General features: G+C 43.4%; 1 protein-coding gene across 1 annotated transcript; it reads right to left on the bottom strand.

Moving 5' to 3' along the window:
- Window positions 1–6,017: 6,017 nt before the first annotated feature.
- Gja1 (gap junction protein alpha 1) lies at window positions 6,018–18,465 on the bottom strand. Its single transcript, XM_050138080.1, is given in 2 exon segments — window positions 6,018–8,887; window positions 18,265–18,465. A coding segment is annotated over 1 exon segment (1,149 nt). The 5' UTR covers window positions 8,875–8,887; window positions 18,265–18,465; the 3' UTR covers window positions 6,018–7,725.
- Window positions 18,466–27,882: the final 9,417 nt, after the last annotated feature.

Here is a 27,882-nt window from a genome sequence, read left to right as displayed (position 1 = left end):
AAAGAAATTTGAACAACAAAACCTATGATGAAATTATGTGTGTACTTCCACGTTGTCTTGAACTAGCAAAGCTTCAAGTAGTCAGATGAAAGCAGAATAGTGAATAACAGAAGGGGGACCTTTAATTCCAAGGGATAGGAACCTCAGTCGTGTTATAGTTTATCACATCTGTTGTTTTTATTTTTAAACTGTGAAGTAAACATTATAAATTATGAGTTCTACAGATTATATCAGACACATCTTGGTTATCAGGTTTTGGTTTTTGTTGTTTTTTTGTTTTGGTTGGCCTAGACCTTCTGGTCCTCCAGCCCCTACCTACAGAGTCCTGAAATTATAGGCATGCATGTATCATGCCAGGCTTCTGTAACAAGTTAACATACTGGATTATACTTGTTAGGGTGCTGGGTGTGGTTACACTTAAATTACAAATTATTTTAGTCTCATTAAAATACAATTTTTTTTTAAAAAAAAGACAAGGTCTCTCTATATAGTGCTGACTGTCTTGGAGCTCCATGTGTAGACCAGACTGGCCTTGAACTCACTAGAGATCCCATCTGCCTCCTCTTCCCAGGTTCTGGGGTTAAAGGTATGTGCCACCATTCCTGGCCTCATTAAAGTATAAAATTCATGAAGGTGGATAGGGTGATTCTCCCACGATTTATTTATTTATTTAATTAATTAATTAATTAATTTGTTTTTGGAGACAGGCCTTCATATAGCTGGCGCTGTTCTTGAGATCAATAAGCAACTGAGGATGATCTTGAACTTCTGATTAGCCTGCCTCCACCTCCATCATACTGGGATGACAAGCTTGTTTCACTATGCTTACTATTTTGTTTGGTTTTGCGATAGGGTCTGGACCTCACTATGAAGCCCAGGCTGGCCTTGGAGTCATCAGTGTCATCTGACTCTGCCTCCCAAGTCCTGAAGTCACAGTCTTGTCACCCCACCAGAACTTAAACACTGCCTTTAGTTCTCTTGACAGTGTCTCTTAAGCTTTTGCTGACACACAGGGAGTAACTTGGGTAAGGTAAGGTTGGGTTGCTGGAGAACTACTCCAGGCAGTTGCATCCTAGTTGTCTGAACTAGAAAACTTGAACTTGAGTGACAGCTGTGTCAGAAGCATGTGTCTTCCATAGCTCTGGCCATTCAGACTCTGTCTAGAGGTGAGGGTCCTAATTCTGTCTAAATGAACCTTGATAGTTCACTCATGCCTTTTAAAGGGATGCAAGTTATACTCAGAGTCATTTTCTTATTTTGTGCCTAAAGATGTTATAAATTTATTTTTCATATTTATGCATGTATGTATTTATGTATTTGTGTGTATGTGTCATTGCACCTTTATAGAGGGAGGTCAAAAGATAAGTTGTGGGAGTTAATACCCTCCTTCTACCAGGCAAGTCCTGGGGAATGGTAGGTAGACTGGTAGGCTTGGCAACTGGCATCTTTACCTACCAAACAATCTCATCAGGTCAGGATGAATTTTTTTTTTGAGTTTTGCATATACATATGTTTATGATGTACATGCATATATGAATGTATTATGGGACAATCTGTATAGAGATATGCAACATGTTAGTGTATGTATGCCTTTGTGTGTATGTGCATGCATGTGTAAATGTGTTTGTGTGTGCATGCGTATATGAACGCATGTACCCAAGATTGTTTGCAATCTTCAATAGCTCTCCCATGTTTTTGTTCTGTTCTGTTTTTGTTTTTTGAGACAAGGTCTCACTGTATCTCCGGTTGGCCTGGAACTCACAGAAGTCTGCCTCTACCTATCTCTGCCTTTGTTTGCTGAGTGCTGTAAAAAACACATACCATCACCCTCACTTACAATTCTCTACATAGGCCAACCTACACCCAAAATTTCCATCTGAGATTATGTGTATGTCCCCATAGTCTGCCTTCAGTGTTTATTTTTCTTCTCCTTGTTTTTAAGACAGGATTTCATTACATTAACCAGGCTATCCCTGAATTCACAAAGATCCACATGCTTCTCCACCACAGTGCTGGGATTAGAGACGTGCATGTGTGGCTTTATTTATTAATAAAACAAAATAATGGTGTAGGATTCTGCTCCCATAGTAATGAAAACCTCTTTTATACCGTCTTCACCAGGTCTGGTGATCAGCATAGTTAAAAAGTAACTGCTAGACAAGGGTGTGGCAGAAATTCCAACTGGGATCCATTGTGCACGGCATTACAGGGGTGCAGGTGGCTCAGTGCATTAAGTATCTGGGGTAGAGGGCTTGTCCTTTCAGGGGTGTGTGTGTTGGGTGTAGGTCAGGGAAACAGGGGTGCCTCCCAGGACTGTTTATATTCAACAAGAAATTGTGTGGGCACTGAAATTTCTCTACATACACATCAGAACTCAAGTAAAGCATTTGGTCATTTCCCAAAAACATCTGGAGATGGGGACGGGGGACCAAAATGCAAAAGAAAAAATAACTTAAAACTTTATTAGTTTTGAAGATTTCTAAGTGTACAATCTTTTTCACAGGTTTCCCCATTTTTCTTACCTTCTCCATGCAATGTTTTGGGCAGTTTGTTCCAGGTCTCCTCTTAAATTCTTAAGTTGCCAGAGGCAAACTTTACAAATCATGGGGCTCAGTTCTGTTTGCCTCAACCAAGGAAAGGTAAAAGTGGGAGAGAGGAGCCAATAAAGCCCATAAATATGTTCCTACCACTGGTACACTACCGTTTATGGAGAAAACTCACTTTTAAGATTTTAATAAGCTATCCAACTTCATTTTTTTTCTCCCACCAAGCACAAAGCTCAGCTGTTTTGGCACTTTGGAAACTGAAGTTTGGAATTTCTAGAAGAGGTAATGTGTGGGTGGGGACCTAGCACCCTGGGCAGGTGAAGAAATCGAACAGTTTTTCCAAAATAAGATAAAGGGTTGGCCCTTGGCCTGGAAGCTTAATCCAAACTTCCAAAGACTAAGGTGAAAGAAAATTCACTGAACAAAATAAAGGAGTTTCACTGGGCCTTCCTAATGTCTAAAGATAGTAGACAATTCTACTGCTTTTTAAAAATGTGAAGGGAGGTGGGGAGATTGTACAGTGGTTAACAGCTCTCTCTCTTTCAGAGACAGGGTTTCTTTCTTTCTACAGGCAACTTGCTCGGTAGACCAGGCTGGCCTCAAACACACAGAGATCCGCCTGCCTCTGCCTCCCAAGTACTGGGATTAAAGGTGTCCGCCACCACACCTGACTCAGCTCTTTTCTCTCTCTCTTCTTTCCCTTACTCCTTCCCTCCCTTCCTCACTCTCTCTTTCTTTTCCTTCCTTTCTTCTTTTCTTTTTGAGACAGTGTTTCTCCTGGAACTAGCTCTGTGAACTAGGTTAATCTCTTATTAAGAGATCTGCCTACCTAAGGCATGCACCATCATTACCCAGCTTGTTTGCAATTAACAGTTCTTATGACTCTTACAGATGACCTGGGTTCTGTTCCCAGCACCCACCATCTGTGGACTCACTGCTTTCCGTCACTGCCCTATGCCCTCTGGTCTCTGTGGACACTTGTATGATGTGGTACTCATAAACTCACACAACCTCTCTCTCTCTCTCTCTCTCTCTCTCACACACACACACACACACACACACACACACAAATAAAACTACAAATCTTTAAATATAAAATAAAAATTGTGTGTGGTGATGAGGATTGAACCCACAGCTTTGTGAATATAGACAGGTGCTTGTCCATTGTATTTCAAACTCTGTAGCTACCATTCATCGTAAGCTACATCTTAGCTAAGTTATCCCAGATTCTAATTGCAACTCCTGGTCTCTGGCTCCTGCATAGCTAAGATTACAGGCCTACCTTACTCAGCCTGGTTATAATTCTGAATTAAAATGATAGCACTAGAAAACAGGATGGTCAATCATCTAAAAACAACTTACAGAGGTGCTGGCGAGATGGCTCAGTGGTTAAGAGCACTGACTGCTTGATCTTCCAAAGAACCTGGAACCTGGGTTCAATTCCCAGCACCCACATGGCAGTACAGAACTGTCTGTAACTACAGTTCCAGGGGATTTGACATCTTCACATAGACATACATGCAAGCAAAACACCAAAGCATGCAAAATAAGAATAAGTCATTAAAAATGTTTTTTTAAAAAAAGCTTAGAGAATTTTTTTCTGGATGTGGCAGTGCAAGCCATTAAGGCAGGGCCAGTAGTAGTTCAACCAAAAATTCATCGCTATCATCTCCATATTTACGTATATTAGTAAAATGAAAAGAACATAAATGTTACAATGGATTCATTTGGTATGCTTCTGATGACAGGAACTAAGCCATTCATTACTGCCTATCTAAACACCTGATAGGTGGATGGTATGTGTAGAGCATAAATTAGTTTTTTGTGCAAATTAGGATTTTTCTGATGTCCACCGAGGACTGTGAGGAGGTGATAGTTTCATGTACTCCTGTAGGTTCAAATTCTATCCACACAATTGAAGGCTTGTTTCCTTGGGCTGAAAATGCAACCGAGGGATTTTGTTTTGAGGGGACACAGAAGAGGCCAGAATGGACTGTCACCTGCAGTTATTATGTAGTGGGGTTCTGCCTGTAGCTAAAGCCCCCAGGCAGTGAGAGAAATGCTTATACTGAATGCTATGGCAGTTTCTTTTCTTCTTTAGGTTTAAATTATTCTGAAAATAGGGTCTTGTATTCATATACTCAAGCTGGCTTCAATCTTACGTGGCTGAGAATGCCCTTAAACTTTACCATTGGGTACCATTATGATATTTTAAACTTTCAATGTCCCCCTCCCCCAATCTCCTGAAACCTAGAAATTCTGACCCTCTGCCCCCTACCTCCCAAGTGCTCTGGTTTATGTGGTACTGGAGATCCAACCCAGGACTTCACGCATGCTAAGCCAACACTCCACAACTGTGGGTCTCAACCTTCCTGCTGTCGTTTCTTCCTCACGCTGAGCCCCAGCCATACAATTATTGTTGCTACTAACTTCACAAGTGTAGCTTTGCCGCTCAGTGATGCCTCAGTTGGTACGACTATTAGAAAAACAGTTTCCAATGGTCGTGACCCACTGGTTGAGAACCTCCGCTCTCCACCCTTGCGTAACTGTCTCAGAGATCAGTCCCTATCCTCACTGCAGACTCTAGGGGTCAAACTGAAGCTGTCAGGCTTGCCCAGCAAGCACCTTGACCTCTATGAGCTGTCTTGTCAGCCCTGCAGCAGCCTTGAGATTACAAATGGGTGGTTAAGTACTTAATGCATTAACTCAGACTTTGAAGCCCTAATGAGGCTTGGCCTTGGGTCAATACTTCTGTCTCAGCATCCCCTGTGCTGAGATCATTGGCTTCAGCTACTAATCTTTATATTGCATTTTATAGCTGAAACATGAGGGATTTTAGGTTTGTTTGGGTTTTGGTCTTGGTAGCCCTCCGAAAAGCTGTAACCACTAGGTCAGGCCTGTAGTCCCACGTGTCTAGGAAGCTGTGGGGAGAGAATGCAGCAGCTTGCACAGTGGGGGGGGGGGCTAGGCAGGGAGTGGAGCTGTTCTCCAAATTGAACATTTATATACTTGGATCTTCTCAATTAAAATATCACTCCAATGTTCCAAAATCAATGATGCACAGAACATAGTTTATGGTGACTGTCTTATTTATTTTTTAAAAGTCACCCCTCCAGTTCTGAATGTTGTTCTCAAATATCCTTAAGAATATGGACTAAGGCTAGAGAGATGGCTCCGTGGTTAAGAGCACTGGTTAGCTGTTCCTCACCATGTCAGGTTCTATTCTCAGCACCCACTTGTCAACTCACAACTGCCTGTACTCTAGTTCCAGGGGCTTTTCACACCTTCTTCTGGCTGCTGCAGGCACACACAGAGAACATAGACATAGAGGCGGGCAAAATATCAAAACCCATTTCTTAAAAAAAAAATCATGAATACTAGTTCAAGACATTAATATTATCAGATCTATTTTTGGTAACTGTGAATTAATGGAGTAGGTTTTTAAAAAAAAACCCTACAAGACATCCAGGCTGTCTTCATACTAAATTAAAACTTTATTGAATAAAGAACACTCTCCCGAGCACATGATTGGATGGACTAGGTCTACATTACATGCAATGGAGCTGAACATGACAGTAGTTTAACATGGAATGTCAAACAAATTAGCTTTTCATTGTACAAAACCATTTATGTAGCTGACGTGCAATAAGAAAAATAGGATAGTCAACATTGCCCAATCATAGGTAATGAGTTTTTTAAAAAGGCATTTGAAGAAACTGGTAGATGTCTTTAGCATACAGTTCAAATAAATTAGTTACACATGCACTACTGAAACCTTCAACCCCTCTTGTATTTCAAATAAAATCTTAGTGCAAACATTAAAGTTGCTCGTCACTCTAAAAAAGACTGTTAAACTCAGAATACAAGTTCTGAATTAATGTGTAGTTATGTAGGAGAAAAATCAAATTACCAGTTACTACAAAATTCCTTTAGGCACACTTAATAGTTCACTCTAGGCATTTCTCTTTCTAAGTCTCTCACATTAATGACTAAAGCCTGTTTACAGTACTAAAATTCTATCATTCAAGCATCAATGATTATATTTCAGAGAAAGGAAATCATTCATTTCAGTAATGGCATTACTGCTACATTCTAAAAAAAAAAGGGAAAAAAAAGTAAGTAACAAAACCAGTATCCGTAATAGGATACATGGGGAAAAAAAATTTAGGGAAAAAGTGTGCTTTGTTAGCACAGCAGGGATTCTATAATGTAAACACCATATCGGCCCACACCACAAAAATCCATGAGGAAGGTTCAAATTTGAACACGGTGTGCATTTGATTCAAATCTGCATTTGTGAGTCTGCTTGTACCAATAATGACGAATAAAACACACGCTTACACACATGCATACCCACACGTAGAAGTGATTGTTAGATATCGAGCATGGCTTGCTTCCCTGATGCTGTCCAAAGGGAACCACTAAATGACATCATACGACCCTTGTAGAAATGTCGACAGAAACCATTTGGTGAATGTAAGGGACTGTTGAGGATGACGTATGGGCGATGGTGACACAAAGGTGGGACAGATGTGCAAAAGAACCCAGTGGGATTTAACTACGTGGGTCATGTTTCTGTTTGAGCCTTGTCTGAACTTTGAGTTGATACTAAGAATGAAGATTATGTAGAGTAGCGCAAGGTCTCTCCACACCCCGAGGGTCAGGCCTAGACTGCTCATCTGCAAACCGCAAGGCTTTGACACTGGAATGTTTTAACAGGGACATAGGACAACCTATCGCTTCATAAGGAAAACACAATGTTGAGGAAGCATGGGTTCCTGGCCAAAGCTATTGCTGTTTCTTGATAAAAACAAAAATAAAAAAAAAAAATCACTCACTCACATATACAGAACCATTCTTAAGGTTCGGTTGGGGGGAAGATAGAGAAAGCCCTTACCTACCTATGTTCACCCAATGCAATTCTTACTAGATTTTTTAAGTTCTTTGAATCAACTACATTTAAATTACCAATATGTACCTCCCATATCCCCACCTGCTCCACCTAGCTATCCCAAACACCCCCAAGGAACCTAGGTATTATAATGTCTTACACCTCATCACTGAGGTTGTTGAGTACCACCTCCAAGGGAACAAAATGAACACCCCCAGGTATACTTTCTGTAAGCACCCCTTTTTCTCTTCCACGATCAAGCGGCATCTTGATGCATAAGCCTCTTGTCTAGATCTCCAGGTCGTCAGGCCGAGGTCTGCTGCTGGCGCGGCTGCTGGCTCTGCTGGAAGGTCGCTGGTCCACAATGGCTAAGGGCTGGAGTTCATGCCCAGCTGCAATCTTTTTGGCATTCTGGTTGTCATCGGGGAAATCAAAAGGCTGGGCGTGGGAGTTGGAGATGGTGCTTCCGGCCTGCCCCATTCGATTTTGCTCGGCACTGAAATTAGCCCAGTTTTGCTCACTGGCTTGCTTGTTGTAATTGCGGCACGAGGAATTGTTTCTGTCACCGGTAACCAGCTTGTACCCAGGAGGAGACATAGGCGAGAGCGGAGCGGTGGGTGAGGAGCAGCCATTGAAGTAAGCATATTTTGGAGAGCCACAGTCTTTTGTGGGGCTCAGTGGGCCGGTGGTGGCATGGTAAGGGTCGCTCCTCCCCTTCACGCGATCCTTAACGCCCTTGAAGAAGACGTAGAAGAGTTCGATGATATTCAAAGCCAGAGACACCAAGGACACCACCAGCATGAAGATGATGAAGATGGTTTTCTCGGTGGGACGGGAGAGGAAGCAGTCCACCTGATGGGGGCAGGGATCCCTCTTGCAGGTGTAGACGGCACTCAAGCTGAACCCATAGATGTACCACTGGATCAGCAGGAAGGCCACCTCGAAGACAGACTTGAAGAGGATGCTGATGATGTAGGTTCTCAGCAGGCCGCCCCTCATCTTCACCTTGCCGTGCTCTTCGATCCCGTACTTGAACTTCTTGATTTCAATCTGCTTCAGGTGCATGTCCACGTTGGCACCATCGGTCTGGGCCACTTTGAGCTCCTCCTCTCTCTTGTTCAGTTTCTCTTCCTTTCTCATCACGTAGAACACATGCGCCAAATACAGGAGCGTGGGCACCGAGACGAATATGATCTGAAGGACCCAGAAGCGCACGTGCGAGATGGGGAAGGACTTGTCTTAGCAGACATTCTCGCAACCAGGTTGTTGGGTGTTACAGCGAAAGGCTGATTGCTCGTCACCCCACGCTGACTCCACCGCTGTCCCCAGCAGCAGGATCCTGAAAATGAAGAGCACTGACAGCCACACCTTCCCTCCAGCTGTAGAGTAGGCTTGGACCTTGTCCAGAAGCTTCCCCAAGGCACTCCAGTCACCCATGGTTGGGCAACTCCTAGGAAAATGGAGAAAGAAAGCAACTCAGTGATCATAAGCCGCAAATAGGTGTGTGGCTATCAAAATAAGGCAAATTCAATAGAAACCAAACCAAAATTCAAGTGCAAATCTGGCTTCATTTTCCAAAGATGAAATTAAGTGAGAAGAAACGGCACCTAGCTAGTGCAGGAAGAACACCCCAACCTATAGGACGATGATGTATGTATTCCTAGCATGTCACCGCCATGTGACCTGAGAGGCTCTCTCTGCTAACTGCCTTTTTTTTTTTTTTCTTCTTCCAAGACAGGGCCTCTCTGTGTAAACAGCCCTGCCTGTCCTGGAAATAGCTCGGTAGACCAGGCTGGCCTCGAACTCAGAGATCCACCTGCCTCTCTCTGCTTCCCAAGTGCCGGAATAAAGGCATGAGTCACCACAGCCTGGCCGCCTCTGCTTATTTTATTTGTCTGATAAACAAAGACCGTGCTTGACTGGGAGGTCAGGGTCTGAATGCATGCCTAAGCAAAACGCTGATGTGTATCATTAAAGTATAATGATCTAAGCAAGGACTTAGGAGAGGATCTCCAGGGTGGTACAACCAACCCTGGTTCCCAAGATGCTAGGATATTATCTACGTCCTAATTTTACGCTGAGACGTTCCTTTATGAAGTATCAAGCATGTAATTTGTGTGCATTCTGTACGAAGGACATTGCGCATCTCTCTTTTGTCTTCCTTTCTTTTAAGGGCCTCCTGTGTTAACCCAAGTTGTTTTTGAAGTTGTGCTCTTTCTGCCCCTCTCCCTCATACTTGGTCTGTTTTCTAGCATGAGGCAGGAGAACTGCTCTGAGTTTGAGGCTATCCCTACAGTTAGCCTAAGTAAGAGTTTCAGACGAATGTTCACATTTCCATTGAGTTCACTCTCAATGCCAGTTAGTAGCTTGATAAATGAAAAGGACCACATCTTGACAATTTTCTCAGTCCAGCAGCCTTCCACGCTAGCACTCAGTCAGATCTGAGTTCAAAGTCAGCCTGATCTACACAAAGTTTGTCTCAAAATTCAAAAGAAAACAAACACAAAGAGTATTTTCTCAAGAAAAAAAAAAAAAACAAAAACAAAACAAAACAACAACAAAACCCTTCAAATGTTGGGATAAAGGAAACAGCTTCCTGTCTACTCAGAAGACTCATGGTCCTTAGACCAAGACATCCCAATGATCACACACAGGCTCAGAAGGCACACGGTTTAACAAGGAGGAAACCAGGGACAAAGCAACAAGCAGCAGGTACAGAGGCAGTCCAAGATTCAGTGATGAACTGCCGAAAACTCCTGAGGGAGGGGTGGGGTTGTGAACCTTCCCCCGGCTCCCTGGGCACCTTTGATGATGACCAGACTCCTGCCAGAACTAGAAGAGTAAGATGTGGGCGGGCAGGTCCAAGCAAATAATATTTTCTAAACAGCCATAAACAAAAGGATCTTTCCTTCCACTTTTTGGAAGGTCATTTCAGACTGTAAAATGACAATTCAGAAAGGGAAGTCAGTGTACGCAATGTAATCAAAGAGGACCAAGGGCTGGCAGGGCTGAGACATTTTTTTTTAAAGCCATGGAAAGGCTTGAAGTGAAGGGAATAATTTAATCGTGATAGACAGTATAATGGTTTGAGCACATAAAAAGCCTCTAATTTAGCAGAAAATACTAGACTAGAACTGAAGGGTAGTCCACAAGGGTCAAACAAACAACAGAGTTTTTGGAGCCATATCCAGACAGTTCTATGCGATGATGTGTAAATTGGCCCCACTTCTGTTTGTAAAGAATTATAATATTCTGCCAGGGTCATCTGCTTTTGCTCAGATCTCCAGTTGTCGGGGGTGGGGTGGCGAAAACGAAGCCATCAGATGGTTGCACAGGTCTCACCAGGATCACGCAGCAAGGCGTCAAGGCAAGCAACACGGTCAGAGGCAGACTGGGCGACTGGGCTTTTTATTTAGTCAGGACTTCCTCGTTCTTCCAAGTGAAATACAACTGAGGGATGCTGGTGGAAGTTCATTATTAAAGTCTTTATATTCTGGAGGAAGAAACTCAACTTCTGTAGGATTCTGAGATTCCTCAAAAGTGTTCCCAGTGCCAGGGCATGTGAACTAGGCCACCCTTCAGTTCTCGGGGTAAGTACTTTTTTTTTTTTTTTATTGCACCAGCAATTTAATTGCAAAGCTGTCTTTTCTTTGAACACCCACACAGTAGTCATTTGCATTAATGAGTTACAGTCTTTCATCTGAATAAGATATGAATTATCCAATTTGGGCGCTCTAGCTCCTGTAGCTTGTAGACACCTGTTATTATCCTATCACAGACACCATCAAATAACGCTTAATGTGGTGGCTCACCCTGCGACTCCAGACTTAGTTACCGCTCTGCTTTTAGTTGCCCACTGCCGCCAACCAACTGTCCTATCCACTGGCTGTGGTGTTCTTTTTTCTCACCTACGCTTAATATTTTCACTTTTCCAGATCTTAAAGATCTTCCAGATTTAAAAAAAAAAAAAAAAAGATTATTTTGGTTTTTCAGGATAGGGTCTTGTTATGTCCTCTTGACTAGCCTCTAGATTACTTTTTCTGTAGCCCAAGCTAGCTTTGAACTGGTAGCACGCTGCCCAGCTCAGCCTCCTAGAATGCAATTCTATCCAGTCTCAGATATAGGATCTTTTCTTCTTTCCCCCTTTGAGTCAGGGGTCTTATGTAGCCCAGGTTATCATCAAAATCGATATATAGCCAGCCAGGCGATGTTGGCACAGGCCTTTAATCCCAGCACTCGGGAGGCAGAGGCACGTGGATCTGAGTCTGAGGCCAGCAGGTCTACAAAAGTTAGTTCTAGGACAGGCTCCAAAGATACAGGGAAATAAAAAAAAAAAAAATGGCCTTGGTCTTCCTATCTACAGCTCTGCAGTGGTTAGAAGTCAGAATGAGAATGAATGAGAACTCAATTTAATTCAACCTCCAATTCTTAATAGTAGACTCTTGACAGAGACCAGGCCAGCCACTCTTCTAGTACTTTCTGTATCCCATGCTAGATCAACTTTCCTTTCCTGGTCATAATCACCTAGGCCAGATACTCAAAGCCCCGACTGTGCAGTGTGACCTTCCCGGGGACCCACGTGGTTTCTTTACAGCTGCCCCAGAACTTCAGTCACAGAAACCGTTTGTCAATGCACAAGAGGGGGAGTCAAGAGTAAGCCAGGCGGTGGTGGCGCACATCTTTAAGTCTAGTACTTGGGAGGCAGAGGCAGGTAGATCTCTGTGAATTTGAGGCCAGCCTTGTCTACAAGAGCTAGCTCCAGAACAGTTAGGACTGTTAAAGAGAAACCCTGTCTTGAAAAAAAGATCAAAGAGTGGAATGAATCTGAACTTCTGGGAAGCAGGGCCCAGGAAAGCACAGCTTTTGGGTTATTTTAAATTACTATTTAAATGTCCCAGGTGGTTCTAAAGTGAAGCTTTGTAGGCCAGCAGGCAAGCGTGGTTCCTCAGAAATTTGTGTGTTTTCCTGCCCAAAAATATTTCTGAGTGGCAGAACATCTGGGAAGGGGAGAAGGCCAGAGCGTCTAAACATTTAGTCCAAGGTACAGAACATTCAGGACGGCAGTGCTCCGCCACCTGTGAACTGAGGTTACCCTTGGCTCCTCTGGTTCTGTCCCCCACTCTCTGCTATTGCCCGAGATCACAGGAATGGAACTGTTTAAGCTAAATGAGTTGTCTTAAAAAAAAATAGTTTACGCTTTAAATAAAACTAGCTGACTGTCCTTGTCTTAACAAACCGCCCTGTAGAAGCTGCAGTCAAATCCCAGCCGTCGGGATGACAGGAGTATTACAGATTACCACAGGAGTATAACTGCCGGAACTGACTGTTCACTGTACAGATTTCTCAATAGACAACTGTAATGACAAGTAAGAAAAAAAAAAAAAAACCCTGTTTATAGTGACCTTTAAGAGCATTGAGAAAGGGTCCCACTCAGCCTAGCACTGGATTTCCTCGGTACCCGAGGATGACCTTGAACTCCTGGTCCTTCTGCTTCAACAAGTGCTGAGATTTCAGGTGTGTGCCAACAACATGCCCAGCTGGGAGCAATCTTCTTTTGGGGGAGATCTTACTATGTATACTAAGCTGGCTTCAAAGTCAGAGATCTGCCTGCCTCTGTCTCTGAAATGCTGGTATCGAAAGCAAGGGCCACCTCACCTAGCTAGCAATCATCTCAGAACAGCAATCATCTCAGAACGCGTGAAAGTGAATTTCGATGAAGGCCCTTTAACATTTTAAATAAAATTATACTATCTAAAAACACGCGAGGTAATGTCTACACAGAAACTCTCTAAAGTCACTTCATGGGCAATTTAAGGGAGGAGGTTAATGCTTTGTGTTTCGTTCCTGCCTCCCACCCCCCTTGCCTTAGCCTTGAACTGGTGTCTGGGGAGACAGGCTGGGTGGATACTCTCTATACCTGAGATTACCCCAGCTCTGTTGTGGGGTTTTGTGTGGCACACTGTCCTTGAACTCAGAGACCCGCCTGCCTCTGCTTCCCAAGCCCTGAAATTAAAGATGTGCGGCACCATGTCCAATACAATATGCTAAGCCCCCCAAAAATTGAATGGCCCTAAAACTTAAGTACAAACTCTCCCTACCACCTTTCTGTAGCTTTTAAGGAAAAGCTGGCCCCTAGACCAGATGCTCAACTGTGACTTTCGCTCTTCACTTCTAAGCAGTCAGATTTTTTTTTTTTGGTTGTTTGTTTTGGGCAACTTTAAATTGACACATAATTAAAATACCTGAATTTAATTGGAAGATAAACGTTATCTTCGAGATGAAATCAGACCTGACTGCTTCCTCTCACATCATAGCATTTAGCCTGACTCACTCACCTCTCTTTCCCTGCCACTTGCCAAAATATTTGCATCTCATCTCCGCCCGCCCGGCATTCTTCACTTCAGTTCTCCTCAGTGAATTATCCTTAGCAGGAAGGATTGAAGTCCAGTCCTAGGTCCCGGAATTCCCTGCTTCTCCTGCCGTATTTTTATCTTTATTTTTAAAAACTAGCTTTCCCCTTATGCCACGCAACATCACATTTGCTCATTGTCGGGATCCTCTAGAGTGGGAACTCTGGCGACTCTTGTCTGGTGTGGCGGCTGACTCCTGTTATTTCAGCATTTAGGAAGTTGAGACGGATAGATCGACAAACTGAACATCAGAGTCAGGCCTATGAAATTGAGGCTGCCTCAAAACAACCAACAAAATTAGTAAAGATCTTCTTTCAAAACGCCAGAGGGGCTGGAGAAATGATTCACAGTTCTGGACCATCTAATCCCCTCTGTGGACACGTGGTGCACATTCAGGAAAAACACCCAAACACTTGAAGCAAATGTTACTGCTTTGTGTGCCCCCCCCCCAAGTAGTGTCTAAAATTTCAAATGACAGTTTTTCTTAAGGATTGCTGTTGGCTGAAACATTATGCTTCGATCATTTGAGCTACTTACTTAGACAGACTTTCTTGTGTAGCACTGGCTGTTCTGGAGCTCACTCTGTAGACCACCTGGCTGGCCCTGAAGCCAGAGGCCCACCTGCCTCTGCCACCCAAGTGCTGGATTAAAGGTGTTCACCCCCACACCCAACTTGGAGCAGTTTCAAATTATGAGATGAGACCTCAAGGGTAGTAATAAAAAAAAAACAAACCTCCAAGATATGCCCCTGTGTTCCTCCAATTCTGAGTGTTCTAACAGATGGGAACGCACAATTTCAATGTAACCAAGGACAAAAATCACAGCAACCCTCTGCTTGAAATGTTTACTTCAAGAATGATAAATGTTCACTAGGGGAGCAGAGCTGACGCTAACCAGTTAATGTAACAACCTCTACACAACCTGAGTCCACACAGGCAACAAGGTGATCTGGATCCAGCACACCACAGAAAACATCCCCAGACCAGGCAAAACTCAACCTTTGCAGCCCTATACAGGGCTAAGACTTGGCTCTCCTCGATGAAACCTAGTCTATGTAAACGTCGTTGTCACAAATTCTGACACTCAGGTTTTGGATGACCTCAATCCATTTGTCAGGGATTCCCTAATATTTCCAGTCTCACAGGTTTTGCTGTGAGATGCAAGATGGCTTTTCTGTCCTTGTTCACACGTCCTCATTTGGACACAGTCAAAACAGATCGGACTGCACAGAATGAGAAACTGTGATTAAGGGACCCCACCCAAAAGAAGATGCTGCACCAAGAGACAATGTCTTTCTGCATTCACTACCTGCTACCTAGATCTCTGGCCAAAGGTTGCTCAGTCAATTTTAGGGATGGGGGGAGGGAGTTAGAAGCCTGCTGACTAAAAGGGCCTATTCAACTGCTTTCCAAGTAACTTTAAAAAGCTGTCCTTTGTCATTTCATCTGCCTCCACTCACATCCACCTCCAAAGATAGCTTACTAAACAATGTTGTTACTCTGTGACTATGTAAACACAGGTTTGGGATGCCCAAGTACACTAAGAACAGTCTGTTTACCTCAATAAGCACTCCATGAGCTAACCCATGTAGCCCACGCTTTTAGTTACCACCATGATAAAATGTAGGCCTTTCAAAAGAACTGTAAACATCTCATGTCACAGTCATGGAAAAGTGGAGTTTAACCATTTACCCCAAAGATTCAGAACACACTCGCACCTTCCTACCTAGAAGTAGCTAGGAAGTTTGAGCTTGGAAGGATCTACACTGAATATGGACGTTAATGATACACACAAGATGACTACATTTTCACCCCCCCCCCCAGCTTAGCAGGATAAGCCCCAACACATCAAGAGTCAAACAGAATCTCAAAGGGAAGTCACAACAACAGGAAAGGTGGAGTCGCAGGTATTAATCAGTGGATGACTTTCCTATCATTCCCTTCCCTCGGGGCATATAAAGTTTCTACAGTTCACAGGAGCCATGCCTCTGCATACTGTAATAAAGCAAGGCACAGTGTCTGCTACCCCTTCTCCCTCGGCAATTCTCTCCGAATGGGAAACTGCTAAGGGACCAAACGCTGCTCCCTATCCGGGAGGAAATGCACCCTTCCTTTGCTTGCTGCTGGCTTTAGAACCAAACTTCCCATGGAAGGGTCAGGGAAGGATAAGAATCCCAACGGCATAAGGATGAGATGATGGAACAGCAGTGAGGTTGAAGAGCTTCAAAGGGGGCATTAGAGAAATATGGTATGCGTTCAGATCAAAGCGCTACCACCCGGAGACGCTGGCAAAGGAAGGTGGCCTTCACACACTGGGGAGACACATTCCAGTAATTCAAAATTCAACATCTCACCGGGACAGAATGCTACAGTCTGTAATTGAGCTCAGTTTCAATCAACTTGGCCTACTAAGCAAAATTAACTAATCTGCCCCCAGAGGTAGTCTAGGTCCTCGTTAGCATATTTTATTCTTCAGCTTTTATTTCCAACAATCCTCAAAAAAATGAACATTAGGCTTCCTCGCGGGACACAACTGGCCATTCAAGGTTGCTCAGACTGGTAAGATTCATCACTTTTCAGTCACTACTATTTTGGTTGGGGGAACAAAGGAAATTACTTTAAACCCACCTCCAAACACCGCCCGGTAGGTAGTTCTCCCCACCCTAAACCCAGCAAGGGGAGGAGGGAAGCTTGCCTCTAGGCGCGGGTCGGAGAGCGCCTGCCCAAGGCTCTGCCAGACGTGCTGGGTGAGCGTTAGGTGTACCCGAGGGCACGAACCGGAGATCTCTGCCCGGAATTCAAGGTTTGAATTTCCCAATCCTGAACGGATTTGCCTCAGCACACGTCAGTAGCTGTAGCCCGGTTTCTCGAAGGGTCTTCTTTGCCCCTCCTTCTTCCGCCCCGCCTCGTTCTTAGGGAATTTCAAGAGTTTCCACAAGTGTTACAAGTGCACTTCCCGGGAACCGAGACTCCCTAGGTGTTCAGGGGCCCTTCCAGGGACTGCACCCGACGAGTTTAGGGAGAATAGGGTGAGAAAAGGCAGCGCCGAGGGGCAGACGTTAGACTGACAACTTTAATGAAGTTAAACACTCGCTCTTTGACCGACGGGCGCCAAGCCCGGTCTCCCCTCCCCCGCTTCGCGGGCAGAGGTCTGGACCGCGAAGCCCGGAGGCTGCGGGGAGCGCGAGCTGAGCTCAGGATGCTAAGATGGCAGGAGGGGCCCCGCGCTACCCGCCTTCCCAAAGACTTCACTTGGATTCGACTCTCAGACTCATCTGGTACAAAGAAGAAGAAGAAGAAGAAGAAAAAAAAAACTTCAATACAGACTCACCCTGAGTTATTTCGGTCTGGATTTTAGGCGGTACAAAATGAACTCAGGGCAAAGTGCTTTACCAATTTAAAAAAACAGCTTTAAGACGGACCCCCTTTAAACTGCACGTTAACATCTTTTCCTAGCGCTTAGCACCCGGTAGAGTCAACTCAAAACAGTCCCGACAGCTCCGAAATCGCTACAGGTCTCCGCAAGCAGACGGAGGCCATGGACGGGGGGGGGGGGGGGGGGGGGCTAGGCTTTCTCTAAAGAGTGACTTCAAAAAAAAAAAAAAGCCTTTTCCCTATTCCTTCTAGGAGCTCGTGTTTTAGCAGTTGATTTTGGAGAAGCATTCTGGCACACACACACACTCTAAAACGCCCGTTTCTTCTCTAACACTCCGTAAGCCATCACCACCCATTCAAGATTTCTCCTGCCGGGAGTTGCCAGCGTGGTGGAGTAAAAAGTTGGCTGTGCGTGCTAAGGGGTTCATCCCGAAGCACCGCGCTGGCTTGCACAAAGTAACCACTGTTGGTCTAAAAGCCCTAACAGCAGCACACATCTTCTGGCTTAATCCTGAAAAGTCTAAGAAGGAACCACGTGGAAGTCAAGTAGCCTCAGCTTCTCAACAAAGCACTCTGTCACAAAGGGGGGGGGGGGACCTGCTTTTTTCAAGGCTAAAGACAGCGGTCAGTATTTCCACATGAAAAAAACACACGGTGTACAATACTATAGGAAGCACGCTAAGCAAACTTGACTGAAATGCCCAATTCAAGTCCACCCAGTCTCCCCACTCCCGCGCAATACCTACCTCTATTAGTGACTACAAAAAATTTAAACTAGGCTCTGCAACAAAGAGCCAACTTTAGTAACTTGGTTCTTTACTCTAGTTGGAAAAGTCTGAGTCTTTTACCTGTTGCAGTGTTTGGAAAACTTTTTAAACAACCAAACTATAAATCAACACGTGGAAACGGAAGGCACTTTGAAGTCCATCCTTTTACTTACAGTATCAGAAGTCAAAAGTGACAACGCATTTATAAACCACAATAGAAGAGCTTTCCTTACAGAAAAAGACGTTAATAGGTAAAGTGGGTTTTTCAAAACTTACTCTTTCGCTTAACAAAAGCGAAGCCGGCGCGCCAAAGTGAGGCTCCTAGGAGGCTGAAGTCAAGGAAAAGGAGGGCTCAGGCTCTCCGACCTGTCTATTTAAAGTTTAAAAGTCTGCTGCTGTTTGGTACTTTCCTCACGCCTTCCCCCAATGAAAGAAAAGTGCTGATACCTCGTAAAAGCCTTTTTCTAACTTGGAGCACCGAGCTTTTAAAAGTTTCAAGCCACTGACTCAACTGGAAGGAGGGGCTAGGGGAAAGGGGAGGGAGGAAGAAAAGGCGGGGAGGAGGTGGGGAGAAGGCTGGTGAGCGTGGGGCTGAACAGGCAGAAGACGCAGCCGGGTCAAGATAGAGCTGTTGTTTGAACGGGCTGAAGAGAAAAAAAAGAAAGAAAACAGCCCTAGATATACGTCTGTCACTACTTGGCTGTAACCCCTCAAAGATTAAAAACTGTTGAGTGTAGAGCTTCCGATCACCAGGGAAAGTGAGAATACGTACTTTTTATATTACATTTTCTAAACTAAGAAAACCAAACAAACAAAAAAAAAAATCACAGCAAGTAAAAATGGGGGAGACAAGGCTAACCAGTGCAGACTTGTTCTGTGTTGCCCAAGCCGTGTGAAGCTGGAGGTGGGTGCGAGTGATCTTTCTTATGATCTAATTCTCTTCCTCTTAAACACGGGCAATTAACAAAGAGAAGAACTGGCGGGCATGGGAAAGGCATTGCACAACCAGATGTGTGCGGTAGTGTGTCTGCCCCTTCAGCTCCTGGACCAGGTTAGGAATTTTTATGTATTCTTTCAATTAAGCACAAGAAGATAAGTGTTAAATGTATCATGTATATAATTTTTTGACTGAAATGTTGATACTGACCTCTACCAGATCTCCAAGGAAGTGAACATTTATGTCTTGGGCCTATTCGTGGCAACAATTTAATATTTAAATCTGCAGTGAGATGTCTGAATTCCTTTTTTCTTTAACAGCTGCAGACTAGACTTGCCCAATACATTATGTTGGCATAAAATGGCTCTGAAAACTTCATCCCCTCTTTCAATCATGTCACTGCGAAGAAGCCCAGCCAGCTTCATCGCAGTCCTGATGGGGTTTCTGAAGGCCTGAGTCACGTGGCCTCATTCCTAGGGTGGGTAGTGTCTTTGAGGACTCCCAGATGTACTCCAAGAAGGCTTGTGGTAGGGTGATTGCCATAAACAGACTTCATTGGTATTAGACAGGTTGGGAAACCTCTTGGCCTTTCTACAGACATCTACCTTAAGACCATCTTAACTTTTCACACTAATCCAGATAGCAGACCACAGAAAGATGGCAAAGATTTCCTGGGAAATGTTTTCCCCAAGTATCCTCTCACAGAGGTGACTAAGGATCATTTGTAATCTCACCACTTAAGACACCAACAAGCTCTCTTTCTTTTAATTATCCCATTCTCATTAAGGTTTGCAAAGGTCTCTCTGCATAGCCCTGACTGTCCTGGAACTCACGACCTACATAAACCAGGATAGCCTCGAACTCACAGAGGTCTGCCTTCCTCTGGCTTCCCAGCACTGGGATTAAAGGTGTGCACCTCTATGCCTAGCTTATTAAATTTATCTTTAACTGATGAACTATAAGAAGTGTACGTAATGTTGGAGCAATGTGATATTTTGAAGCATGTGTAAAGTTTGTGGTGTTGAACTTGGTATAAGCTTGTTTGTCTGTTGAAACCTCCATCATTTCCTATGGTAAAATATCCTGATTCTAAGAAATCATCATCATCTGTAGTCAGTTTACCCATGCTTACTACACCACACTTATAGAACAACCCTTGTAAAAATTAGTGTCTTTGAATCAGCCTCTCCCTGTTCCTCTTTCCCTCTTTACAAAAACAAATTTTATTTAATTTACAGAAAGATTAGTTTGCCGGGCACACACCTTTAATCCCTCCCTCTGGAGGCAGAGGCAGGTGGAGTTTTGTGAGTTCAAGGCCAGCCTGGTTTACAAAGCGAGTTCCTGGGCAGCCAGGGCTATGTAGAGAAACCCTGTCTCAAAAAAATTTTTTTTGCTTTATTTTTATAAAATTATTTGCCAAGTGCAATTATTACCGATACTGATTTTATTAATAACATTCCTGTAATATCAATTCAGAATTAGTTGCAGGGGGAAAAAAACAAGTTGTGACTGACAACCTTACAATAGATTTTTTTTTGTTTTTTTGTTTTTTGTTTGTTTGTTTGTTTGTTTTTCGAGACAGGGATTCTCTGTGGCTTTGGAGTATAATAGATTTTTTAAAGCATAATTATGCTTAGTTGTTTTTTTTTGTTTTTATTTTTCATTTTTTGAGGCAGTGTCTCCCGTGGCCCAATCTGGCCTTTACCCTCTGAGCTCCCTCCTGCACGGGCCTTGTAGGTGTGCAACAGGCGGCACAATAACTGTGCTTCTAGTGATGTCCTGAGAAATACACGTTATTGTAGCACTGTTCAGAAGACTGCTTTTCAAAACGGTGCTTCTTTTTCTTAATATTCTTTGATTTTTTATGTGCATTGGTGTTTTATCTGTGTAAGGGTGTCAGGTCCCCTAGAACTGTAGTTACAGACAGTTGTGAGCTGCCATGTGTGTGCTGGGAATCGAACCGGGGTCCTCTGGAAGAGCAATCAGTATTCTTAGGTACTGAGCCATGTCTCCAGACCCCCGCCCCCAAATGGTGCTTCTTAATAGGAGAGCTGACTTTATTCTTTTACTTTTGTTTGGAAACACACACTTATGGGATTCTGAGACGCACAGAACCTAGTTTAAGGACGTGAAAGGTTTGTCTTCTATTCATGGTACCCCTCACTGTACCCCTCACTGGCTTCGAACTCACCCTGTAGACCAGGCAGTCCTTGAATATCTGGAGCATTAAAAATCTACTGGCGGCGAGAGGGACAGACACAACGGTCTCTGCCTAGAGCCACTGTCACGTGGAATTGGTGAAGCAGGACAGTCAACTGAGTTTCAAGCAAGCCTCAGGAACAGTGGTGGAACCCTGTCTTAGGTCGAAAACCGGGTGCAGAGATTGCTACCGAGGGTATTGCAGTGGGTGCGGAAATGGAAGAGAGGTAAGCTTCGCAAGGGAACGGTAGTGACAACCGGAAGAGAAGGGAAGTGGAAATGTTCGAACCTGACGACAGACTCCAGTGGGAAAACAAGAGGCAGGAGTAGGTGGGGACCGAGCTTGGAAATTTAACTGGGAAAATATTACTAACACCAAAAAAGGAAGTTGGGGAGTGACCCACCAGCTGGAAGACACAATAGTTTCACTTTGAAATATCCTCTGATGAAGAGCAGAGATACCTAGGCAAAGGTACTTTAGTAACATGGCAACTGTGTGTTAAGATGTTCAGGTTAAAATTGTTGAAAGATTTTAGATTAAGTGAAAAGAATTGATAGTTTCAAGCTACAGGTTCTGAAGTGTTTGTTCTGAGAGGCAATGTAGGCAGTGAATCTCCAAGACAAAGCACACAGCTCGAGTGACTTTCCTCTAAGGCCCACAAAGAAAAAGAATGACAAAAGCAAGTCAGGGCGGGAAAGAGAAGAGCATTCAGAATGCCCCGGGTGCGGGAGGGGGCACTTGTTTGTAAGTAGAATACCTCTAGCCAGAGGCCTTCTAGGTCTTTAACTTTGAAAAGGGAATTATTCACCGAAAACAAAAGAGTGAATGCCGTCCTTACAGGAAATGAAGTGCTGAAGTAGAGGGAGCTTGGGGAACTAGGAGAGTGAAAGTAGTTTCTCTCCCAGTGAGAGAGCTTGAGACCCAGCTATCAAGATTGGGAAGATCACGAATAACTTTGCTAGGGCTCTCAGATACGATTATCTTTGTTCTCTCTTCTCTCCCTCCCTTTCCTCCCCCTCTTAATCTCTATCTCCTAGCTGGTCCGCTGCCTGTCTGTGACTCCTCAATTCTGGTTTAAAGGTGTGCACCACCAATCTGGGCCCAGCTTTATCTGATGCTGAGTTCTTTTGTAGTTGTTTTAAGTTTTGGGATTAAAGTCTCTCTGAACAAATCCTGACCCTCCTCCCTCACTTCCTGTGTTGGGATGCTGGTGAGTGTCCAGCCTGGTTTAGATTTCCTTACTTCTGTATCACAATAATACTTTTTTTTTTTGCATGCATCAAATTTCAATTTAAACTAATGTTTTTAGTCTTCAAGGAAGGAGTGAACACGAACTTGGAGCTCAAAAGCATGCAATAAAGGAATGCTTTAACTAAACTGGTCAACCAGTCAGAGCGTGTATCTTACTGTGTGTGCATCTTACTGTGTGTCCATCTTCTCTGTGTGTATCTTACTGTGTGTGTATCTGATGTGTAATTGTGTGTCTTACTGTGTGTGTATCTGATGTGTAATTGTGTGTCTTACTGTGTGTGTATCTGATGTGTAATTGTGTTTCTTACTGTGTGTGTATCTTACTGTGTGTGTATCTGATGTGTAATTGTGTGTCTTACTGTGTGTGTATCTGATGTGTAATTGTGCTTCTTACTGTGACGATTAGGGAACCACATTTCCTTGAGTAGCAGCTTTGCAATCAAATTGCACTAGAATCCTTTTGCACGTTTCTGAAACCGACAACTCACCTCTTAATTCCAGCGGATTCATGTAACTGAAGCCTTGTTGCCTGTTTATTTAGCAACCTGTCATCCCTGGAAACATTGTAAAGATCAACGTTTGACTCTGTCCGGGTAAGATTTCAGCTGCCCCATTTATCGCTTAGTGAACGTGACTGTGAAATCAAACAAACAAACAAACAAAAAAGTATTTATAAAGGGAAGGAAGAATTAGTTTTGTTTTGCTTTGTTTTGTTGAAAGGGAAAGACGCTTAGCTGCGGATAAATATGTCTCTGGCTCCATCTTCTGTACAGAGTGGAAATGAACATCAAAAGAAGGGACTGTGGCGGCTTCCTCAGAGAAGCTCACATCCACGCCCCTTCCCAGCCCTTCTCTTTCTCGCTGTCCTCTTGCTTAATCCACATAGAGGTCTTTTAACAAACTGCAACTCTGCTTTAAAAAAAAAATGTAGCTGTCAAACCACTTGCTATCTATTTAATGTTTGCTGGTTTTTGGAGATAAGGTTTCTCTTAGTTTTGGAGCCTGTCCTGGAACTTGCTCTGTAGACCAGGCTGCCCTCAGACTCACAGAGATCTACTTGCTTCTGCCTCCCGAGTGCTGGGATTAACAGAGTGCACCACCATCCCCTGGCTTGATATCATTTTTTTTATAAAGCTTGGTTAATCTTTTAGGATGTTTAGATTTAGCAATGCAGTAAATATTTACTATGTTTTAGGAACTATACTAGATGCCAGTGAAAGGATTTTTACATATGACCTGAAGACAAAACTGGTGCCAGGGAGAACTCCTTAAGCTTAAGACTTTGGGTTTTCTTAAGGGAATTTTGAAAAATCAACAAATGACAAGAAAAAAGAATGCTAGTTTTGTCTTTCAGAGGGGAAGGGAATCTATTCCCTCTATGATTAGGTCCTGAGCTGCAGATTTGAAGACTACAGTGACTAAAAGAATGGTTGATGGCTTAGTGGCTAAAAGTGTTTGCCACCAAGCTTTACCTCCTGAGCTTGGCTCCCCAGGACCCTCACTGTGGAAGGAGAAAGCTGACTCCTGGAAGTTGTCCTCTGACCCCCACATGTGTACTCTGGCATGAATGTACCTATGATTACATGTGCTAAATAAATAAATTGAAATAAAAACTTATGAACAGTATGTCTACCTCCAAACCCCTGGGAAAAATAAATTGTTTAGGAGAAAAAGCTAGGAAAAGTTTTCAGTTTTGCTTAGTGACAAGATCTCCTATAGCTCAGGCTAACCCTGAACTAGCTATATAGGTAAGACAACCTTGAGTTTCTGATCTTCCATATGCTGGGATTACAGACATACATTGTCATGCCTGATTCAAAGCTTAGATGATGTTTCATATCGCTGAATTATATAAAGAGGAACAACATCCAATTATCTGGATTTTCTGACCATCAGACATTGTATTCATGTATTAAAACATCACACATTTGTGTAACTATCATGTGTCAATTAAAAATAAAAGTAGCTTTTAAAGGAAGAGAAAAACCCCTCTCACTCTTGGGAGTTTTCCTGACTTTCCCTAAGTCTATTTTTTTTTTTTTTTTTTTTTTTGCTTAGAAAAGAAGGAAGAAAGCCAGGTGGTGGTGGTACATACCTTTAGCCTCAGCACTTGGAAGGCAGAGGCAGGTGGATCTCTGTGAGTTCGAGGCTAGCCTGGTCTACAAGAGCTAGTTCCAGGACAGGCTCCAAAGCTACAGAGAAACCCTGTCTCGAAAGAAGAAGAAGAAGAAGAAGAAGAAGAAGAAGAAGAAGAAGAGGAGGAGGAGGAGGAGGAGGAGGAGGAGGAGGAGGAGGAGGAGGAGGAGGAGGAAGGAAGAGCATCTAAGTTTGACTTTACCTGAAACTTTTGTCACTGATTGATTATCCAACAAAAGAGAAAATAGCTTAAGACTTCATTTCTGCTTAAACAACATGAACATTACTCAATCATCTGGAATCATCTTGTACACATCATCTTTGATTCCACTGCTCAAGAGGCAGAAGCAGCCAGACCTCCATTAGTTCTGGGCCAGCCTGGTCTACATATCAAGTTCCAGACCAACCAGAGACACATAGTGGAACCCTGTCTGGGAAAAAGAAATCATTCATCAAGACAGCTCTCTCTTCTGTGTGACGCTTGCTGTCACTTTATAGTCAGCCTTGTGCTGTGTGCTCTGGAGATGTAGAAAGCATAGGGAGCATTCTGTGTTGGAAGCATCTTTGTGAGGGCAATTTTTTTTTTTAGAAATTTAAGGATGAGAACAAGTGTATAGTTAATGTAACAAAATCAAGAACAAAATCATTCACACCACGATTTAATTGAATCAAAAAGGAGAAAAGAAGAAAAGACAGGCTGACTTAACATTGCTTTAAGAGTCAGCTGAGATAAAAATTCCCAAATGAAATATTTACAATGCTTGGTTATAGTCCCACTTACTAAGGTCGTTAAAGTGCCTTTCTGTTGTATGTCTGAGTTGGCTTTGGTACACATGAAGAAGGACCTGTCGCGGCTTTAGACCATGTGTGGCCTTGATAGGCAGCCCCCAGTTTTACAGAGTTTTCATTTATTATGAACGTAAAAACCACACAATTATTCCTTTAAAAAATCCTGTATCATAGTAATTATAAATGCATTAATAATATTTCAGCCAGAAAGGGTACAATGACCAAAGCTGAAAACCCACTCTACTGGGTGCTCAGGAAAAGCTTTAGTTTACTTACCGATAACAACTGACAATGGGTAGTAAATTAGTTACTATTTGTTAATGGCATAAAATTAAGTCCAAAATTACTGCAGCAGGATTCGTTCGGCCTCAAGGCTCTTGTGACTTTAAAAATTGGTTTATCTTTATTATTTGTGTGTGTGTGTGTGTGTATGTGTGTGCCAAGTGTGTGCAGGAGTCCTTGGAAGCCAGGAAAAGGCATTGGATCCCTTGGAGGTGGAGTTATAGGCAGCTGTGCACCATCATATGGGTGCTGGAGACCAAATTCAGTTCTTAACTACAGAGCTATCTCTCTAACCTCCAGCGACTACTTTCTAGTCTTTTGGCAGTTCCTGCCATCCATTAGGACACAGTACCTGAGCTTATAATAAACCCCACCTTAAAGTACGAGTTTTATTTAAAAACTTCCCAAACTTCTTCAGACTCAAATTATCTTCCCCAATGGTCACCCATAGAAGGTAGATTTTCTGCAGTTAGCCTTCCAAGTTGATGCTTGTTTGTGTATGTTTATAAAATTATTTTGTTTTTGAGACAGGGTCTCATATAGCCAAGGTTGGCCTTGAACTCTAGAAGCAATCCTCCTGCTTCAAACTCCCAAGTGCTGGGATTACAGGTCTGCAGCCACGTGTTGCTTGGAGTTCCATGTTTGGGTAAAGATACTGAAAACCTAGATTTCTGTGTGAGATCTCAAAAAACAACAACAACAACAAAACGCTGCCACGCATTTGACAGGTTAAGAAGAAGAGTCAGCATGAGAAACAGACAGCTTCAAAGACATAGGAAGAGAACCAGGAATAACCAAAGGTAAACACGCAAAAAGAACTGAGAAAGAAGTAACCCAGCTGAACACAGCCCCAGCAACATAGCTTCCTGCTGGGTGGAGGGAAAGCAGAGGCCTCATAAGGAAGGCAAGACTGTTGCGAAAAAAACGAAAAACGTACTGGCAATCCTGTAACAGGCCCCCAGCACTTAGTACAACTGACTCCATGATGGTCATACCATTCAGGCTGTAAAACTCAGCATGTAGATAGCACCACCTGCCAAAATGAAAGCAAAGACCTAATCCATCAAAGTCCATAGTTCTGGGAAAGTCTCTAAATGTGCTAACCTTGCGTTTTGTCTTGTATAGTTCTGAGTTTGGCTAACTATTCTTGGAAGAACATACTTTTTGTGCTTAAAAGCTCAACCCTAGAAAAGCTCAGTTCTACACCAGGATCCTGAACACTCAGTGTTGAGGCTAACAAAGGCTTCCTTCCTATTGGCTTAAACTCACGAAGGAGCCATCTTATCAATGTGTCAGTCTTTTCTGGTGGATTCCACGCAATTCCTACCTTCAACATAAGCCCATAGCCCTCACAGGACATGTTTTGGTGAAGCAGTAATTCACCTGGCAGAGCAGTAGGGAAGAATCTCACTTTGCCACACTGTGTGACAAAGAGGACCGTGATCAGCTGCAATCTTGAGAGAAAAACTATTAATGAAAACAAACTCAGCCACGGAATAAAGGTAAGCCACTGAACCCTCATTGCCCCAGGGTGAGAGACAGCCCCAGGAGAGAGTTGTGGGAAAAGAAGGCGTGGCTCAGGCAGTGAAGGGCACGGAGAATTACCTCTGCCCTGGTGGCGGAGAGCACGTCGCAGTTTCTGAAAACAGCCTTGCGTATGATTGTCGATGGGTCGATCTCTGGCGCCACCTATCGTTCCACAGCCGCCAGGCTCTAAAGGCCAAACCCAGTTGGTACTCAAGACTTGAAGATACAAAGCCAGGTCCTCTTAATGTGGCTAGTTTCTGCACTCTTGGTGCAATTGGTGCAATTGGTGTGTGTGTAGGGGGAGGTCCGCCCTCAGCTAGAATGCTAGCCCACCAGGTGGCAAAGATTGGAGTGTCTCTGGAAAGTGACAGAACCGGCTTGACCGGCCCTATGAACTGCAAAGCCAACAGGGGCTCTAGGTAAGCAAAGACAGGAAGCCACTAAGGACAAGACAGACCCATCAGCTCAAATACTTGACCAAACTGAATGGGTAAGACAAGACTCCCCAAGTTCAGCTGGGAACCCTACATCTGGCCTTCCTCCAGCACTAAAATAAAACAAAACAACAAAACCTTTTTGTTCTTATTTTATATTCCCCTTTATACATCCATTCAATTTTGTATACATGTTGTTTTCATTATTGGGCAGCCTTTATTCCTTCATGCACGCGAGCGAGCACACACACACACACATTGTGAGTTTGCCTCATTTTTCCTCTTTTCTACTATAATTTTAGTAGCATTTGACTTTATCATACTGGTTTTGATTTTTT

This window comes from Alexandromys fortis, unplaced genomic scaffold (assembly GCF_014885135.2).
Source record: "Alexandromys fortis isolate MF-2015 unplaced genomic scaffold, M_Fortis_MF-2015_v1.1 scaffold_14, whole genome shotgun sequence".
In the NCBI taxonomy this organism is placed as follows: Eukaryota; Metazoa; Chordata; class Mammalia; order Rodentia; family Cricetidae; genus Alexandromys; species Alexandromys fortis.
Note: the sequence above shows the minus strand (reverse complement) of the source record. Positions and strands in the feature narration are given on the sequence as shown.